Source organism: Aethalodelphis obliquidens, unplaced genomic scaffold, assembly GCF_003676395.1.
Source record: "Aethalodelphis obliquidens isolate GAN/ISIS:26980383/991018 unplaced genomic scaffold, ASM367639v1 scaffold1, whole genome shotgun sequence".
Classification (NCBI taxonomy): domain Eukaryota; kingdom Metazoa; phylum Chordata; class Mammalia; order Artiodactyla; family Delphinidae; genus Aethalodelphis; species Aethalodelphis obliquidens.
The window spans coordinates 78,598,869-78,620,533 of NW_020837945.1; the positions used below are offsets into that span (position 1 = coordinate 78,598,869).

The 21,665-nt window shown below is 40.2% G+C and overlaps 1 protein-coding gene across 2 annotated transcripts in view; it reads right to left on the bottom strand.

The window, feature by feature from the left end:
• The window catches only part of LPP (LIM domain containing preferred translocation partner in lipoma), a 688,992-nt gene that overhangs the window by 4,467 nt on the left and 662,860 nt on the right, over positions 1-21,665 (bottom strand). For both annotated transcript variants that reach the window (XM_027109047.1, XM_027109037.1), the window contains exon 10: positions 4,497-4,675. In XM_027109047.1, the coding sequence (XP_026964848.1) occupies positions 4,497-4,675 (179 nt within the window). The remainder of the gene's footprint in view (positions 1-4,496; positions 4,676-21,665) is intronic.

Here is a 21,665-nt window from a genome sequence, read left to right on the forward strand (position 1 = left end):
ATCTAACTCTTTGCAGAGCACTTTATGGTTGTCAAGGCATCTTTACATACATTATACTCTATATGTACATATTAATTTTCCTAGCAGCACCCAAAAGGCATCTGTATGGCTGCAATCTAAATAAATATGAATTAAGCAGCAGATCAATTGATTGCTATGAAAGAAAAATTTAAAGGATCATGGTACAATTGCGGCAGTAATCAGAGTTGTTATAATTGGTATTTTATGCAAGAAGTTCATACTCAGTGGCAAAAAAAATTGCTTTGGACTACTTGATTATTTTTGAATCTGGGTCATCAGTAGTGAAATAAGCAGCCTTCTGGAATCAGCTGCAAAATTTCCTTCCCCAAACCCAATGGGACTGTAAAGTCTGTGAGGTCAGAAGTGTGTCTTGCCTATCACTTTATCTGTGAGTCTTCCCCAATGTCCCCAAGTAGGATTATTAACTCCTTGAGGATAAAATATCTTTCACTGAAATTGCCTATTTTAGCAGTAATTATCTGCATATCTTTGGAGACCTCAAAACTGTGAGCTTCCAAAGGCCAGGATTTGCTCTATTTCTGAGTTTCTAGAAATAACTAGTGTGGCTGGTGCAGAAGGTAGAAAGTCAGGCAATATCTAATGGAATGAAGTATTTGCCACATTTCGCATAAAAAGATGTTGCTCAGGCCTTTATGTTCAATCTCAAGGTTCCTCTCTGGAAAGGCACAGACTGTATTCTTGCTGAGTAATGATTTCTTCTTACCAATTGGCCTCATTTCTATGATGGGAAAAGGCAAAGTGAAGAGACAGGAAGTGATTTCCACCGTCCCCGCTGTGTTCCTTGGCCGGCATTTGGAGGATTGTTAAAAATCCCAGGTGGTCTATTTCAAGGCTCAGCTCACTAAGCAGACGATAATAATAAAATTAATTTGATACAAACACTTCTGATGGTTAAAATTGTGTGCTTATTATTGCGCCAAGCCTTGTTAAGCACTCTATACCCTGAGCCTTATTTTTTACTCATAGCAAACATTATTAAGAAATACTTTTATCATTGCTGCCTTACAGCCATGGGAGCCAAAGCTCAGAGAGGGATGATCTTAATCATTGGGTCCTGGCACATTTCTGGCAATCCACAAATGGATGCTGAGTAAACAAATAAATGGATGCATGTAACATCCCTGATAAGAAAGCACAGATAGTGGAATAAAGACTCCACACAGTGAAAGGGTCAGTTAAATCAATCTGCTTTTCTGAGCTCACTGTCCTGGCACTGGGAATACAGAAATAAACTCAAACTCCAGCAATCACACTGGTGAGGGAGTTCTATATATTTCTGCATTTGTTCTATTAACATATATACGTATCCTACCATATTGCAAAAATGATTTAAGGGGGTTACTGTAAAATAGCGTGTGTGCGTGTGTGTGTGTGTGTGTGTATTCTTTTTTACTAATCAGGCTATGTAAAGTGCTATCTATAGTGAATTTACAAAACTATAAAACATAGAGAAGGAGATATAAATTCAAACATGGGTTTAGGGAGCGTTTGAGATCAGAGGAGGATTATTAGAGTAGATGATAATTGAGTTGGGCCTTGAAAGATGGCCATTTAGGTGAAATGGAAAGTAAGTCTGTGTGTGTGTGTGTGTGTGTGTGTGTGTGTGTGTGTGTGTGTGTGTTTTGGGGGTGAGGGTGCGATACAGGCAGTCTGCCAGGTAACTAGTTTGAGCAGTCATCTGAAATGACATATGGGAAAGGGTTTCTGCCTAATAGGATGGAGGATTTGGGCCAACCCTGACTGATGGCAGTTATGGAGGGGACAGCCCATAAGCAAGGCTTTAAAAATAGCACTTCAAAAGCTTGTTACTCAGAGTGCAGTCCAAGACCACCTGGGACCTTGTCAGAAAGGCAGAATCTTAGGCACTCCCACCCCAGACCTCCTGAACTAAAATCTGCAAGTCTAACAAGATCGCTAGGTGACTTGTAAGCCCACTGAAGTTTGGGAAGCACCAGTTTAAAGGACGGGTTTCTAAGCAGGAGAGATAAATCCCTTCTCCTGGGCCTCGTGCATCTCACCATAGCTTCTATTCGCAGGCTGTTCTAGTTTCAACCAAGCGGATCGAGAGCCTTTCTTCACTCTGGGCCCTTCGTTATTGCCTAAGTTGTTCCTTCTGCCAAGAATCTTCATTTCCCGTTTAAAACACTCTGCTTCCAGAAGCCTACTCAGATCCCAGGGCCGAGTAATATCTTCTGGCTCTGACAGCTCAAGCCCTTGCCTGTGCCTCACATCGTCACCTTTATAGTCTTTTCTGCCTGGTGCCTATCACACAGAATCTGCACTTATTCTCTCCCCTCCTCCTGGCAAGCTCCATGCAGACAGGGGCTTCTCTAGGTATTTCTACCTATGCAATTTCTCTCCTTTAGCACTAAGCACAGTAATTGGCACATAGAGGGCTCTTCATAGATGTGGTTGAACAGAATTGAAATACATCTCCCAAAAGCCCACAAATGGGAGATCTGTTCAGAATGACCAGGAATCTGCAGAAGGCAGCTATGTTCCCCTCTCTGCAGTCCACTCTTCTTAGCCATGCAATGTCCATGGCTAAGACACGGCTAATGGGTTGGACTTGGAGCTGCTTTTTATTCCAGTCCTTTCAAGACTCAGAAACAGAGTTCTGTAAAATGTATCTTTTATTCTTCTTTGGGAAATGGAGAAAAGATCAAAAAGCTTCTCCCCCTGCATACCTGCCAATCATGCAGACAACATGATTTTTAATAATTTGTGTTTTAACTGGCCACTGAATTAGCAGTGATGGGAAGCATTGGGGGTTTCAGATTCGTTTTCCCTTTCAGTTGCTCAAGTCTGCCTTCCTGGAGTGTTCAGACCCACACACATGTCACCAGTCACAAGTCTCTAATTATGCTCCCCACTCCTAGAAATGAAAGATAAATGGCATAGATATAAACTTACATTCGTCAGAATTGATTTCCTGTTTTAATTGAGGGGTGTAACATATCAGTCTTTTTCAGCAACAGAAACATGTGTGCTCTGATTATATCTATCAGTCTTTCTTGGATTAGGGTAAGTCTAAGAAAGGAGAGAAACAGTGACAGAAATACCCTCCCCAATGGTATCTTTTCACTTCCCTTAAATAGACGCAGGTTTTTTTTTTTTCATGTGTAATTAGAAGCTAAAAATATCAATAACGTGAAGTACAATTTATGCTGTGACTGCCCTTTCAAAGTGAGCCCTTTCTTGTCTAATTCAGGTCGAGAATTCCTGCCTCTGGGGTTCTGTTTTGTTTTTTCAATGTATTCAGCCTCACATCTTTCGGTGAGGCTTTCACTTTCCCTGCTACTTGAAAAGTGGTCAGGAAATTCTTTTTTTTAAAATATGAATCTCAGGTCCCCAAACTGTTTGTGGCAAGTACCTCCCAGTTGCTGACAATCAACAGAGCTGTGAAAATGAACCCACAAGACTGCACATCTGGAGGCCATAGAACAGATACCCCAACTGGTGAGCCATAGGAGCTTCATCTCTCTGACGGCCTCAGACTGTTCTTAAGGCCACTGCGAAGCAAACACGAGCCAGAAACCTCCGTGTCTGCCATTTACAAACCACATCTATAGCTGTCGTGTGGTTCCTGGAAATATGCGACAAATGTGATCACCCAATTAACCAACCAACAAACTGGCCAAATAAGAATAAGCCAAATGCAAAGCTATACAATTGTCATGAAAACTCCAGCTATAATAAAGAGGGATCGACAAATTAGAGAAGTGAGGAGGTGGGGACATAATTTTCCAGGCCCATCCGTTAAGCGGTCTTGACCTTAAGATTCTACTTTTTAATCGTCATCGAAAGATTAGGAAATATCCTGAGGAAGAGAAGACCTGGGTGGGGGTAGAGCTTAGCAGAGGGTGTGAATATGCTGATAATGGCACAAAATAGCCTCCAAATATGTGAGAGGCTGCATTAGCAAGAGGGGTTGAACTGTTCCCTGTGCCAGTCCCTCCCATAACCTCCTATATGCAGAGTGGCCGAGACGTAGAGGTCAGCTCTAGAGAGAACCCTAGGCTGTCTCAGATGGGAAGCCTTAAGACAGGGTCTGGTCTAATGACCAAACTGAAGAGCTCAGAGAAATTGGGCAATTTGTCCACTGTCACATATCTTGTTCATGTTTAGGCCAGGGAGAGCTACCCCAGGATCCTGCCTCTTTCCAGTACACATGTTCTGCAGCTAAGTCAACTTCCTCATAATTAGAGCTACACAAAGATGTGATGGATAAGCCCCAGGGAAGTCTTGAAGCAGAGGCCAGGCTGGAGGACCACATGGAGTACCTAATATCAATTCCTGCATTGGAGGAGGGGATAAATAACCTCTTTTTAACGTCCCACCAAATCCAGAGATCCTATAGCTCGGAGAGAGAGGAGTGTTAAGCCCGGATACAGGCAGTAAGAATAGACCCCAAGAGGACACCTAGGCTGCAGGAGGGAGAGCAGGTTGCCTACTTGTGGAAGTCTTCAATGCAGTGGATGAGGCCGCCAGCGTCCACGGTGAACGGGATCCCATCCAGGCTGCGGTGGCACATCACGCAGGTAAAGCAGTGAGGATGATAGGCCTTCCCAGTGGCTCGGAGGATCCGCTCCATGATGGGCTTGGAGCACACGCTGCACTGCTCCAGGGTATTCTGAGGAGGAAAAGAAAAATGCCAACGTTAGGCTAAGACGTGAAGAGCTCCATTTATGTAGTAACTTACAGCATGGCAAGCACTGTTACAGAACACATGGGCTCATGTGCTTATCACAGTATTTGGAGGAAGGCAGAGTATATATCTTCATTACAGAGAGAACGAAACACAGATGGATCAAGTGGCTTTTCTAAGGTCATGCAGGTTCTGGGTGGCAAATCTAGGATTTAGAACTCATGTTGTCTGACTTCTACTCGTGTTCCTTTCCAATGCAGCAGGGGTAATAGCAAACTTTTCTGTAAAGGCCCATGTAGTAAATACTTCTAGCTTTGTTAGAGCAACTCAATTTTGCTGTAGTGGCAGGAAGGCAGCCATAGACAGTGTGTAAGTAAATGGGCATGACTGTGTTTCAATAAAACTTTATTTACAAAAGCAGGCTGGATTTGGCCATGGCGATAGTTTCTTGACCCCTGAACTACATAGTCCAGGTTCTCCACTGGAAGAATACTTCGCTATTACTTCTAAAACTTGATTAGTCATCAAAATCCTAGTGGGGTCACCAAGGATCTTAACATTTTAGAGTGGTCTTTCTGATGACCCAGACTTGTAGAGAGCATGCTGGTTGCAGAACCCAATCAGAGCTCAGCATAATCAATGAGGCTTTGGATCATTTAAAGCCTTGATTCAAACACCATTCCCACGCTTAGTGTTGTGAACTCTTGATGGAAATGTTGAACCTAGAAGGGTTCCAGTTTTGAGAAATTAATTAAGAAAGTCAATTTATTTGGCTTTAAAAATATGCTCAGCTTTAAAAATAAATCCCCCCCCCCTTTAAAAGGGATACCATTTATTGAGTCAGGACTCAGAAAGATTGATACAATTAGCTGTTAACTTTCTATCCTTGCCTAGAATACCATGCTCTCTTACCAACAGCCATGTTTCACATGTAATATGCTATATTCCACTGAGAAGTCTGGACTGACTCAATGAGTTTACGATTTAGAATAAACCTGGGATGGGGATCTGATTAGAATCATGCAGAACTCAAAGGGATGTGGAAATCAAGGAGTAATTTCCCTCTCACCACTAGAACCTTTAAATGGGCATGAGGCAAGGCGTGCCTATAGGTAGATAACTAGTGTGATGATGACAACTACAGCAACAGTTCCTGACTGGCTTCTTGTTTCCATCTCTCTTCCTGTAACACTTGCCCATCCTCACAGTGACTTCCAGTTTCCTTTCTAAAACACAGATGTGACCCAGCAGCTTTCTTGCTAGAAAAACTTATATGACTCCACAATGTGAAAATAGCTCGTTCCTTACCTGACATGCAAACTCCCTTTTTAGGCTCAGATTCCCCTGATGTCTCAGACTGCTCACTTCTGTTCAAACCTATGAGAAACTTCCATATTTCTGTGCATTGGCTAATGCCTAGAAGGAATCACAATTTGCTATTTTGACCTTTCAAGGTACGGGTCAGAAGGCGGTAAAGCCTTCCTCAATGCCTTCAGTTGGAATAAATTGCTTCTTTCTCTCCCCTTCCTGAGCACTTAATTCATGCTGCTTAAAGCACTTACAGTGTTCACTGTATTGAACTTATGTGCACATATGTCTATGTCCTCTACTATACTGCAATTCTTTAAGGGCAGGGACTATGCCTTAAGAATGTATTTCTCTGTCCCATGCTTCACCCAGTATACTACCTGGAATAAAAAGAAACTCAGGATGAACATGTGCAAAAAGAATGAAGGAAGGAATATTGTTTACATCGCACTTTGGCATCACAGTGCTGGCCCGACTCCCCTAACTCTGGAATCCAGAGGACAGTAAATCCATTACCGTACTCTCCTCCAAGTTGCGGTTGCTGGAGGTTCTGAAATTGCTTAGTATGCCTCTGGTCACAGTCTAAACTCATGGAAACTATTAACCTATTTTCCCCCCATTTTGAAGTGGTGAAATTAAAATAGCAGAAGAACATAAGATGAGAGTGGAGATGACGATGGTCTCGACAATGAAGGCCCTGGTTCTTTTCTACCCTGGTGATCTGAGCTAATGTGGCTGGAAACTGTCTTCCCAGGGTTTGTGTTTTGCTCTTCTGTGGGTTCTAACTTTTTTTTTAAAGCCAACCCTGTAATGGAGTTGAACAAACGAGAAAATGCTTGACCAGAAAATATTTTTGTTTGCATTGAGGCTTGGCTGCAAGATTCAAGCCCATTTACTCAAAACCAGCAGCAGCATAGAAGGTAGAGTCAGTTTCTAAGGAAAGACTTTATGGTCCATGTTTAAAGAACAGGTAATCTGAACATTTCTGCTACAAAGGAAGAACAGTGTAAAATATACCTAAAGTGAGACTATTGTAAAATGCCCCTAAATCAGAAAATAAAGGCTCCACGAATGCATCTGACTAGAAGCTTGGACTAGCAAATGGTTGAGGAGGACGTGTGAATCTTCTTCAGCCCGTCCTCTTTATTTCTCCTTTCAGTCTTCAACTGGCCCACTAGGACTCTTAGACATATCTGCTCCTAAAGAAAGGATAAAGACTCTTAAAATGTCTGGGAGGAGGGCTCTGGGAGTTCCTCTAGTCCAGGCCTCTGATTTCCCAGGTGAGAAAACAGACCTGGAAGACTGATACAGCTGGGACCTGAGTCATGGAGATGATTAGGGACAGAGGATGGGTTGGTACCCCAGTTTCCTGCCTCCCAATAATTCAGATAGGTATCTGATGAATTCATTATGTAGCCATAGAGAGACAAAGTTGCTAGATGAAGAATATGAATCGTCCCTCTGGATTTGTCAACATCTACCTTAGGTAAATGATTTCTTCTCTCTAGACCTTGGTTTTCTCACCTGTAAAACAATGATTAATTCCAACTCTGCAATTTTGTTACTCCATGATATATCAGTATTAACAGAAACAGGTAAAGGTCAATGTTTCCATTACTAGAGATATACTAAAAACAACTGGACAACCCTTCATCTGAGGCTTGAAATGAGGGTTCATGTGTTAGAAATCTGGACTATCTAAACTTTACTGTACCTTACCACTTGGAATTCCAGAAATTGCTAGGGTAGAATTTTAAGCACGATAGAGAAAGATCTCTGTGTCTTTTTACAGAAGGTTATTTTAAAGCCAGACTAAAAGATACACTCTTTATATAAACATGAGGCTTTTCTAAAGCAGGTTAAAATGAAACGGTTAATAAATAAAATAGTATTTAAGAAAATAGAAAAAGAAATAACAAGTCTTCAAGCAAACGAGTGGAAGAAGGGTGTCTCTAAGTATATCTACTCAAATTACATCTTGTATGTGAAGTAGGGGTGCCAAGTTTGACAGACGGGAATTAGGAAGGAAGAGGACACTCCAGCATAAGAACCTTCCAAATCAGTAGAGTGTTTAATGGCCTGGCTCTGAACCCATCTCTACTGGGACCCCACCCGTGGAGCCCACCTTCCAGCTGCCACACTGAGCTCTCTGCCACATCTTTAATAAGCTGTGTTCTTTTACAAACCCAGACTACCTCACATCCTTCTTTGTCTAGAGAAGACCTACTCATTCTTCGAAGTTAAGCTCAAACATTACCTCTTCTGCAAAACCTTTCGTAATTCTTCCTTTGTTATACTCCAAGCAAAATAAGTCACTTCTTCCACTCCCATAGGATTGTATGATGCTTCTATGACACCGAATATTATAATGTCCTTGATTTAAAGCTTTATGTCAACCTCCGTGACCAAACAGTGGCACCCTGCTCTCCCCGTGTGGAGCTATGGTCATAGGTTGAGTTTGCTAGGAATCAGATTCTGAAACAGAGCTTTGCACTAAAGAAGTTATTGAAGAGTGGCTTTGAGCTCATGCCTGTGGGTGAGAACAGGAAGCATCTGGATAGAGGGAGGAATTGAACTATGATTCAGTTATAACAAAGGCTTCTGATGGTTTCACGGAGAACTCTGGAGTTAGGATGGCTCTGCAGAATTGTCTTTCCTTGAAGTTAGGGGGTAGGGCTTTTATATCCCTACATCTGCCAGCCAGTGGATACGGGCTGCTTGCAAGGAAGAAGAGAGGGACTCAGCTGTGAACTGTCAATCCCAGCCAGTGGGGGAGTGAGAGCCTCAGTCCTGAAGGGGGTCTGGGCAGTGCAATACAGCATCCACAACAGTAAGCATCCTTGCCCAGGACCTCCATGGTCCATGACACATTAGGCAACAAGTAACCAGGTGTGAAACACCTTCTAGATTAAGCTGAATGAAGAGTCTAGATTTTACGCTTTTTAAAAATCCTAGGCCCTGTTTGGAGATTTTTAAGAATTTTTTGAAAATGTTTTAAGCAGTTACTTCAATGAGAGTGTAGTTAACAAGAGAAGATGTTAAGAGTAGCAGAAAAACCAAGAAATTATTTAACTGCTAAAAGGCACAGCTTATAAACTTTTCTGAAATGACGGCAATACAATTGTGATTAAAAACAAAAAGTTAAGTGAAAGTAAAAATAAAATCACGAACAAATTTTGTACACAAAACCCCCCAATGCAACTGTTTTTAAATTAGAGATACAATCTGGTTGTATCTTTTCTATCCTTGGATATTGTATAAATAACTTCTCTAATTCACAGTCAGAAGAGCTGTAAGAATCATCTGAATCTAAATGAAGCATACAGGTAACATAAGCATTGACTACTAGTTAGATGATGGAGAAAATAATATTTCTAAAATTTATATATTACTTAGGTGTGTGTATGGTCGCTGTTGAACATTTTAAATCAAGAGACATAAATACTTGAAGATTTGGAAGACTATAAAGTATTGACATTTAGAAATGTTAAAATTTTCATTTCATAAAATTAAAATGTGATCTTATATTCAGTCTTTATTGTTTTTTTTTTTTTTTTTTTTTAGGTACCAAAGCAATACTGGAACAGAAAAGGCTCTTGGAAAGATTAAGGGTGACATCTCATGTTCTACATACAGTTTTGGTCTTGTTGAGCTAAGAATAAAAAGAAAAAAAAAAAGGAGAGTTAGAAAATATGAGACTTTTAAAAGTCTTTAGAGATTATTCTGGTCTAGAAGTTTTCAACTTCCCTCACTTGCCTCCCTCTTCCATAATCCTTTGTTCAGGGAAACAATTTATCAAAGAAGCATATCCAAAAGAGTCCAAAATCACTTCTGGATAAAGAACAGGAAAGGATGGAGCCTATGGGGAATCCATATAGTACAGTTTAAAACCCATCCGTCTGGTCCAACTACCAGATTCAAGAAACTAAGGTGCAGAGAGGGAAAACTACTAGTGGAAGATTTGGAATTAGAGTATAGGTCTAATTCTCCATCCATTGGATAACCCCACTGCTATATCACAGTATACCTATTCCATATTTCAGTAGACATACATACTCCACATTACAAATATAAGGCTGACAACCTGCAAGCTACATGCATATAAATAAAGAGAGGACACACGTTGAGATCTTAAGATAGTTCGTCTACTGTCAATTTCATTGGCTCCCACGGGGTAAGACAGAAAATTCATTGTTGGATCCCTAGCATCTACAACAGTATCCTTGCATAAAATTGATGCTCCAAAAATATTGGTTTCATCAGGAATAAACTCTGGATACTTGACATAAAATAAAATTATTCTATTTAATCCTGCAAAACAAGTCTCTAGTGCAAAGCTTCTCAACCGGCAGGCTAAGACACAGTGTGCCTCAAATGGGCCCCAGGGATACCATATTTGGGAGGGTCAGAAGGGGCCAGAGATTCCATAGGCCCTGAGCAGTCACCTTGGGCCAAGCGAAGCCTCATCTACTCACGCCAGTGTGCTGAATGAATGCCATCACTTTCCACATGAATCGTGATGTGAAAAAAGTTGGGAAGCACAGCCTAAGTGTAGGTGTTCCCAGCAGAATAGCAACGCGGTACAGTAAGAAGAGAACAGGGCTATGACTCAGCGAGCTCCGTTGAAATGCCACTGACATTATTTAAACTCAAATAATTGTATTACCTACTTTAATTCTGGAATACAAACTTATTCTTGATTCTGGTAATCAAGGCTTCCCAGGTAATGACAGTACTTCTGGGTTTCCTTCACAAATGAAGACATCATTTTATCTTGGTAGTTTTCCTAATAAGCCTGCAGTACAAAACTGCCCAACAGCTCTGCCTCCCAGGGAGGCACGCATTACTTATTGAAAGTTTTGTGTGCACTTTCCAAGTGTCCTTTGCCTATATCTATATCTTAATCTAAATCTATACTGTATTTATATCTAGTATGTGTTTCAAAACAGACTGAAAATAACAGTCTGAAAATAACAATGGTAAGCCTAGTGATATCCCATCCCTATGACTGTGATTTTCCAATTAGAATAAAAATTCCTACTCTGTAGATGAGAATTCTCATTTTTCAAAACAGGAAAAATTTTGAGTCAATTTATCAAATGCTATACATTTGATAAATACATCAAGATGTCTTTTCTTTTGATGTCATTACCGCCACACACAAAATGACAGCTATGAAACATGTAACTGAAAATTCAGTAAAAGGACTTCAACATTCTTATTTTTGTCACTTCTGTTACTCTTTTTGAGCACAACTCTTTGCATCTAACGCCTGTGTTACCTCAGCTTTCTCATAAATACCCTTTAAAAAAACTTTTCACACGATTTTCTGATGAGCAGAGCTGCCTCTCCACATAATTTAACTGCAGGAAGCCTAAAGAGTGGGACAAAACATTTAACATCCTGGCAGGTACGGCTGAAGAGAGAACAGACGGACACCATGCCTGCCCTCAGAGGTTCCCACCATGGTAGGAGAGGTAGACACTTCTGTAAATAACTGACGAGAGGCGAAGGGCACAACAAATTGCTGTTATAGAGGAATGAGTAATGTGTGATGGGAACACAGAGAAGAGAGTAATTACTTATGAATGGTGAGGGAGCAGGCAATGTGGTGGTGATGTACAATTCTGGGAATCTATTCTAAGTGGGATTTGAGTTGGCTCTTGAAAAAAAACCCCACATTATAACACTTTTTGGAATTAATGTTGTGTTATAACAAAAGTCTTCATTATGTAAGTCCCAGCTATGCCTACACTGAGACAAAATTCATTTCACAGGAAGAATATTGTAACAAAATCAGTGTATTGGGCAGCATTGGTAAAAAGGAACTCAACGTTGCTAGAGACGTGTGTCTTGGTGTTAAACTAACTCAAACAAAACATGTGTGACTATTAACACAGAATTTTGGGAAAACAATTCTTATAAGATTTTCTGTTTATATTTGAACTAAATAAACTGGATTTAAAATTAAGAAGTGTGTCTTAAAACCACAAGGGAAAAAAACCCACAGAAAGGACACAAACATCAAGACAATTAGATCATTTTATTCAATTTTTCCATGAGCCACAAATCACATTCTTCACAAAGTAAATAATGCCCTCCTGTTTATTCTGAAGCACTTAGGCTGGGCTTACAATCTGAGCTTTAGCGAATTAAAAAAAGAATCTCCATTAAAGGACATTTAGTTTGTCTATACCTTCAGGCCCAGAGAGGTGCGATTTTACCTTAAAAAGTGTAGCCCTTGTGGAATGCTAGTTCGTTCCAAACAAAAACGGTTATCTTGAACGTCTCCTAACCCTTGAGAAAAATGATGGGGGAGCTGGGACTTGACGAGCGTGTCAGACCTTTATGCCAGGAGCAAAATTAAAAGATCACAGCACTCTACTGAGATCATTGTGAGAGGGGAAAAAAAGAGTAGAATTCCTTTCCTTCCAAGCTAAGTCAGATCATAGATTTCCCTTTACAACATCATTAAGGTACAGTCTGTTGGGACTTGTTAACTCAGGAACCAGAGAAGAGTCTGTTATGTGAGGTAAGAGAATTACTGGTAGATTTAAGAGACCTGGGTTTGAAATCTAGGCAATTTTCTTGACCTCTTCGATCTTTTGTTTCCTCATCTACTATAGGAGAATGAAAATATTTACACGGCAGTGTTGTAAGGACTAGATGAGATCACATATATGAAAACAAGTACACAGTGCCTGGCTGTATAATAAATGTTAGTTTTGTGTAATTCTTACAAATTCTAGGAGAGTAGAACATAGATTGAATTAATTTGACATTCCTTGATCATTTAATTATTATATGTAAGCACTACATTTCCAATTTTTGTTTCACCATCAAACTTCTTATATTTTACATCTCTACTTAAAGAAATGGATTATTGAAGGAACTCTGTGCATGACACTCTGGGACAACTGGATTACATAATAACATAAAATGGGCTCCTGGATTCCTAAGAGGTTTCCCCCCTACTTCCATGAGAATTTTGTGGAAAAGCTGTTCTTCCTTTTATGTAAAATTGTTATACCTCAAACCCTTAAATACCTTAGTTCTTCATAAAAGTAATTTACATCATTTTATACTCTCAAAACAAAAACTGACACTTTGCTTTGGTAGTTTTTAAAGTTTAGTAACTGTACACAACCAGGACCTCATTTGATCTCCACAACAGTCAGCAGAATGGTAGAATTCTTACCCCTGTTATATTCCATGTGCCTATAAATGTGGCTGGATTTGAAACCCTATGTCTTTTACGTCCAAAGACAAAGCTGTTCCTTCTTCTACTTCACACTGTTCTCAGATTTTTCCTATCTCTTGCTATCTGGTTCCCTTTAATGGCAATTACATTGAATGGAGATATTAACCTTTAGCAAACTGCTGTGCTATATAGCCTTTCACAAATACACAGTTTGCTTGAACTTGAAAAAAAAAATTAAAATCATCTTGCCCAACTCTCTCACCTTATATACGAGGACACTGCATTCAGGAAAGTTGATCGCCTAATGTTGTAAACTAGTGAAAGAGCTGAGCACTGTATAGAAACCAAGGTTTCTAACCAATGACCTTGGCTTCTATGTAGTACTCTTTCCAAACTCCATACTAAATCCTTTCTAGAGTACCAAAACTTCTCTTTGGTGTTCCGGCCCTTGTTAACAATAAGAATATGACAACTCTTGTTGGTTAGTTATTGACAATTATTTACACGACCAATGGAAAATCATTAGGTGGAGTATATTACATTATTTGGGTTTTTGTCACTGTCAAAACAAGGCTGTCTCACACTGATAAGTATAGAGGTTCTCTGGCCAGTAACTCAGAGGGGCTAATCCTAAACTCAGCGTCATGGCATGATGTATTAGGTCCAGCTTTTATAATGCCTGCTATTTGCAACTTGTAAACAGAGGTTATTAATAGACATTCAGACCAGTTTCACTGAGGCAGACACTTTGCAGAGCAGCTAGAATATCGCGGCATCTTGAACAAAATTCCATAATCTGAGTCTCAATTTTATCATTCATAGAATGAGATATAATTATCCTGTCCTGTCTACCTCCCGGAATTGTGATAATTAAATGAGATGAGAAATGTAAGATGCACTCTTTAAGAATGTAAAGAGATGTAAAAATATTGTCATAAAGTGCTTTTCTCTGGGTAAAATTACTGTTCCACGTGAGAACAGAACCTAATTATTAGTTCTTCAGTTTCTGACTAATCAACTGAGAGGTTACTTTTTATTACTCTTATTACTGGAGAGAAGAAAATATGACCTGTACACACCGACATCCACAATACTACGTATATTGAGTTTGAGAAAATACAGTATGTTTTTTTCCTTTCATTTTTGTTGTTTTGTTTTCAACGGATATTTTCCTTATTATAATTTTACATACCTGGAACACCTAATAAGTGATGGACCAGTTACATAACAGGCATTTAGGATGTACGCAGAGAAGCCTCATGGGACACCATGTAGTTTACTGCAGATACACTTGGCAGGATCCCTAACTAAACCCCTGATACCTGTGCCTGTGAGGCACCATCTTAATCACCCTCAATCATGTTCTCTTCAATTTAGAGTAGACAGGAGGTCCTGATGGGGAAAATGACTTATCTTTGGGTCCCGATACTAAGCCCAGCACTATTTGAAACTGGAATTGTTGAAACAGATGTTTATGGAAATCCCGCATGGTCCAGTGACGAAGAGAAATGACCCTAAGCTAAGGGCTGTGCTCTAGTCTTGCAAAGCCCAGCCACTGGCCGGGAGGCATGCGCAAAGCATTTGCTTCTCTGGGCCTAAACTCCTTCACCTCTAAAATAAGAGACCTAAGTTAACAGACCTCTTGGTCCCTCAAAACTCCATGATTGCTTTGAGGCTGAACAAAACTTTCAATAGGGCAGGGCTCATTGTCTTGTCCACTGCTTCACCCCTAATTCACTGAAAAATGACTGGCACACAGAAGGAACAGAATAAACATTTTATTAAGTCAGTAACTGAGTGATTGGGAATGAATACTCCCAAGAGTCATCCAATAGCACTTATTCCCATAGACAGACCTGAAATTCCATCACCATCCTCAGATGGCCTTCCGTCACCACACTATGTAAGCAGTCCCCTCTCCGGAGCCAGACTCTAGCTCATGACCCTGGTACTCTCTTCACAGTCCTTATTACTATCTGATATCACCTCCTGGATTTCGTTGCTGACATACTTAGTGCTTACCTCCCCACCAGCCTGAGACACGACTGCATCCACAGCCTTTGGAGCAGTACTTAACACATAACAGGCACTTAATAAGTATTTGTTGAATGAAAAAAGTAAATGACGTTTAACTACCTAAGGTCTCTTCCAATTCCTGGGTTTTCTGGTTCTACCTCAGCAAGAGTTATGTTTCTCAGAAAAATCTGTGCTACAAACTTCGCTAAGAATATAAATGACCTGAAGTTAATCACACAACATAGTAGGTAGGACAACACTCTTTTAACTTATTGTATTTGTCTACCATGGGTAACTGATCCATCCAGGGGCAAAATCTAAAACTGGGGTTTCAGTGATGATGTTTTCAGCCCCATGTATACATAGCAATGACTGCCTGCCTGTGCATTCCAGATCCGAATTAAATCTATTGTGAATGATCCATTAGAGTCAAGACCTGCAAGCAGAGACTAGAAGTGTTCCCAATACCATTCTGCTCACGTGTCGGTTCCCTTCAGAACTGCCTGAAACTCAGCTCTGCCGAGATGTTTATCTTCTACCTGGCTTTATGAATTGCAATTACTTCCTAAATTATAACAAGCCATGAGTGGTCTGGGCCAAACAACTAGGGTCACAGAAGGTCTCTCCTTGTACTTCTGGGGATGACAGAAAAGCTTGTTTGAACCAAACTTGATCCTCTTTCAAAAGAAAGAAAACTTTTAAGCCTTCAACTCCTGGGAGTGGCAAAGAGAACAGCCAGAGGGCCATGAACTAACTTCCATTCTCTAGAGATCAGTCTAACAGATTTGGCAATGACTTGGCTTCTGGTGAAAACAAGCCCTTCTAATTAGACTTCTGCTGGTGGAAGACAAGAGACAGCACCATCACTTAGAAAGCCCATGACGACATGGCAACATCATTGCTGCGACTGTGTAGTTTCCTTCTGAGCAGAGCACTGTCAGTGTATATGTCAAACACTGGGCTCCGGCACCTAGTCACGAGAACGTGACCTTCTGAAGAGTACAAAGTGCAGCCGGTGAAGTGATTTCCTTTCCTTCAACTGTATCTTGGCTGTAATATTTTCTGACCCGAGAAATAAAATAATTCCATGTTTTGGTTCCTCTCTCTACCCTCACCGTGCCGAAAGTGGTTTACATTAAGTAGGTAAGAAAGGCAGAAACAACGAATATAGGGTTTTCCATTCTGTAACTACTGAAGAACAAAGGGGACAGAAAATACAGATGTTTTCTCTTTGCTGCTACAGAAGGGTGGTGGACTAACTCTTTCAGTGTCTCTGGAATGCAAATTTTCTTTCACAGTTTAGCAGTCTTTTTTGGATTTCAGCACAGTGAACTAACACTTTCCTGTATTCCAAGACCTCCAGAGAACCAGATGGATGAGAGGAATTGGGGAAAAAAAGAACCCACGCTACTTGAAAAAGGTATGAATTTCTCACTCTGCATTTAGCCAAGAGCTCTGAAAATTAGAAGAGTGAAATCACTTTGGGTTTGTTCAAATGCATGCCATCCTAGAGTTGTTTGTGGTGGGGTAAAAAAAAAAAAAAATCTAAAATGATTTGATGGTTTAGAGTCTGCGTTCAGTTTAAACTAGGAAGCAAACTTTAACAGAGATGATATGTTTACTATCAAAGGCAGGAAAGAATGTGGATGGAGATTACACAAGAGCATCATCCAATATGCCTGTGCTCTAAAGCCAGTCACTACTCCCCAGTGCCGAACTTTTCAACTTAACACTCAAGGCCCTTCAGGATATTGTCTTCCCTTCCCTTTCCAGGCACCTACCCCACCGTTCCCCCAATACAGTCTTTAACCTGTCAATCCAAACTTTTTAACACTTCACACGCCTTGTTCTTGCATGATTTTACATCCATGGTTGCCTCTGCCTTGAACATTTCTTAACAAGTTAGATGGCTCAGATTTTATGACCCAGGGCATGTGAATGCAACCTTCCTTACTAATCACTTCCCTACTCTTCTGTTCTTTCACGGCACTGTTCATACCTTCATTAGAGGACAGACCCTGTGTAGAGTGTCATCTGTCTATATGCTATGACACAGTGTACTTTCCGAAGATGGGACATCAACACATATCTCACCCCATATACTCCTCTTCTAGTGTGATCCTGACAGTCCATCAGGGAGAGATGGATGCTTGGGAGGACATCTGTAACTGCCTGGCCAATGGAATGCGGCAGAAGTGATGCTGTATGACTCCCAGTGCTACTCATAAAATGAGAGATGGTTTTCTTTTGAGACACATACCTTTGAAGCCCTGAGTTGTCATGTTAGAAGCTGAGCTACCCTGAAGCTGTCATGCTGAAGAGACTACACACAGATAGAGGGAGATGCCTGAAGAACCCCAGCTGTTCTAGAACAGGTACTCAAGTATTCCCAGGCTGGGCACCAGACGTATAGTTGAAGAAGTCTTTGGGAGAACTCAGATCCAGGAATCTCATGAGGGTCCCCAAGCCAGAATTGCTCAGTTGAGATGCTATCAAATGCCTGACCCACCAAACGTGAGAGATAATAAATGTTGATTGTTCTCTTCAGCTACTAAGTTTTGGAGTAGTTAGGCATGCAGCCATAGTAACTGAAACATAAGCACAGTTTCCATATTTGATTACGAGCTCTTCCAATATAACAATTAAAAATGTATGTTTCTACCATGAAAGAGGGTGAATGAAATATGGAAGAGATTGTTTGTTGAAGAAATACTTGAATGAATAAATATTAACTTTTGGACATGGCCACATAAGTTAATATCCTGTAACTTGATGAGGCCAGTTAGGTTTATTCAGCTAAGGCATTCTGAGTAACAATAATGCCCAAACCATATAAATGTAAAATAGACCTTCCTCTTCCATACGGGGGGATAATGTGTTTTTCAAATTTGGAAAGCTATTGTTTATTCCCAGTAATAGCCTGAGAATAAACTGGTACAGAACTATATGTATAGAGATCTTTTTCTTCAAAAGCTTCCAGTACTATTCTTAACATCTCTACATGTGAAAAGACAACAACTTTCTCTTAGCGTTGGCATCAGTTAATAAAGACAAATTACCTAGTTAATTGTACTGTCAAAAAAATTAAGGGGCTACAACTTCACATACAACATGGAGTAACATAAAAGTGAGAAGGACCTTAGGGACCATCTGCCCCAGTCAATCTGTCTGATCCATAAATGCCCTCTGTAACATCCTCAGTCAATCAACACTTGTCCAGTCCCTGGGACTGCTTGTGCCATGTCCAGTCACAGCAGACTGTCTCAGAAGGTGTCCATTCTACCCGTAGGTCTAATTGTTAGAATATTCTTTACTATATCAATTTAAATACCTGTCACCTCATTAGCCCTATTTCCACCCTCTCAGGACAAGTCTGTTGCTTTTTCTATATAACAGCCCTGAAGAATACTAAAAAAAACTGTCCCTCCCCTTAGCCTTCTCTTTATTGGGATAAATACCTGGATTCCTTCAACAATTACTTATGGGACATGATTTCTTTCATCTTATCCTCTTGACCATCCTCTTCTGCACCAGTTCCCTTCAATGTGTGGGCCCCAGGAATAAACACATCACTCTAGGAACTACTGTTTCCCCTCTTCTACACGCTCCTCTTTATATGAGTGCTACTGAAGGTGCATCTACTTTGCTGTGGTCTTATTTATTATTATTGATCTTGGGGTCAAACTGTCTCCCTTACAAGTCTTTTTTTCTTTTTTTGACACGAATGTCTGTCAAATTAAATGATCCTCATATGTACTTGGAGAGTTAATTTTTAAAGCTAAGAATAAGATTTGGTTTTTGTCTCTCTTATATTTTACCTTGTTGGATCTGGGTTACTGTTCTAGATAACAAAAAATTTTAGTAATGTTAATGATCATATTTTACATATTTTCCTCCCATCTTTTACCTCAAACCGGTAAGTTCAAGTTAGGTATATTTCAAGAGCTAAAATTTTGCTACTATTAAAAGATGTTTGACAGCAAACTCCGTATCAACTTCCCTCTTCCTGCATCCCATGAGGCACCAAGTTCTACTATTGTGCCTACTAAATATGTAAATTCATCAATTATTCTCCTTCTCTACCATATTATTCCATCATTTCTCACCTAGGTATAATCACAGTAGCCTCCTAATTGGCCTCTCAGCCTCCCCGTCTCTGTCTGCTCCAATCTGCCACCATGCTGATTTGTTTACAACACAACAGCACGGACTCATCAGACAGCTTTAAAAACTAAAGATTCCCGGACCACTCCCAGACCTATTTCATCATTATCTCTGGGGTCGGGGCTCAGACATCCATAACTTTTAAAAAGTTCTATGATTGTGCCAGAGCTTCCCGATCTTTGAAGATTGTCTGAAATGTGAGTTTTTATAAAGCAAAAAAGAACTGATGATGCATCTAAACAAATTTATTGTGGGTATCTGGAGAAGAGTTTTGTCAAGGATTTAGATTCCTTTCAACGACCTCCTAGGAAACTGAGGTGGCCCCAGAGGAAACCCGAGGAAGCGAGGAGAAAAGAGATGGGAACTCACGTTTGCAGCACTAGATACCTACTTCCTTACTAAGCACTGGACTAGGCCTTTTCATGGGTATTATCCCGTTTAATTCTTAAAACAATGCCACTGATAAAATACTATCATTATTTTAGAGGAGAAAAAACTCAAGTTTATATTTTTAATTCGTATATACCTGAAGTCACAAATTGGAACACAGGAATTAAATGTGGGTCTGCCTGACTCCTATCTACAAGGCCTAGGGATTAATAAATACAAAAATATCTTAAGCAAAGGAGAAACATTACATGTTGTATGGACACATACAATGATGAATTTGTACATTTCAAAGTGGTCTATAGGCTTTAATTAAAGATCACATCTCTGTGAGAAAAATCTAGAGTCAGGAAACAGAATACTAGTCCTGGAAATGTCCCGAATTTGCCATGGTATGCCTTGATAGTTGTTCTATAGCTGCTCTTCCCATCTTTCTTTAGAACCTCCAAATTTTAGCTAGGTACACAGCTGTCCTGAATAAATATGACATTTTTCAGCCTTCCCTGCAGGTAAGTTTGGCTAGGGACTTGAAGATGGAATGGAAGTGTCCTCAGAGGGAAGGGGTCTGGTCTCCGTCCATTGGGATGCAGGAGCTGCCTTCTTGGGCCCCTCAGTAGGAGCCACAAGCTGAGTATGGCTGAGGAAACCAGCAGGAGACTGGGTCCTTGCCTACCACTGTCCTGGATCTCTACTTCCTTCCATAGAGAGAAATCAACACTGTTTTGTTTCATCACTGATTTCTGTCACTCCAGCTGAACCTAATTCTACCACATACACTTGCTTTGTGATGTCCAGTCATCCCTCTTCTTTGTGTTTCAGTTTTCTCATTTATGTTAGAAGAAGGTTGGACTAGATAAGTCCAACTAGATAAGGTCTATATCACATTCTCTATGACTGAATGACATGCCCTATAGAAAAGATTCCAAATTGAAATCAGGCTCTCAAAGAGATATCTGCACTTCCACGTGCACCGCACTGTTCACAACAGACCATGTATGGAAACAATCCAAGTGTCTCCTGACAGACAAATGGATAAAGAAAATGTGGCATACACACACGCTGGAATATTATGCAGCCTTAAAAAAGAAGGAAATCCTTCTATTCACAAGAATATGGATAAACCTGCAGGACATTATGCTAAGTGAAATTAATCAGTCACAGAAGGACCAATACTGCATGATTCCACTTACACAAGGTATCTAAAATAGTCAAATCACGGAAACAGAGAATACAACAGGGGTTGCCAGAAGCTGGGAAGAAAGGGAAATAGGAAGTGCTTATTGAATGGGTCTAAAGTTTCAGTTTGCTAGTAAATTCTAGAGATCTGCTCTACAACATAAATGCCTATAGTTAATAATATGGTGTTGTGCACTTTGAAATTTGTTAGGAGGTCAGATCCCATGTTAAATGTTCTTACCACGAAAAACAAAGCAAAAGCAAAGCAAAACAAAAGGGACACAAGGAAACTCTGGATGTTGTTGGATATATCTATTATCTTGATTATGGGGATGGTATCATGGGTGTCTGTACTGTCCAAACATCAAATTATACATTAAATATGTGCAGTTCTTTATATATCAATTATACTTCATAAAGCTGTTAATGGAAAGAAAGTCCTAATGTTCTAAAAAAAATTCTTACCTCCAGCAGCTTGACACCTGAACTGCTAGTGATTGGCCCTTCAAAATCCATAAGAGGGCTATGTCAGTATCAGTGGAAGCTACTGGAAGAGAGGAAGCCACCCCAGTGCAGAATGCCAGTATAAACAGTTATCAAGCAATTGCCTATCGCTGGATATTCTAATGACAGTCCACTCAGCTCAGCCCCACCTGGAAACTCACAAGACTTGAGGCTTTAATAATACCCACAGGTCTCAATCTAGAGTCTGTATCACCCCAT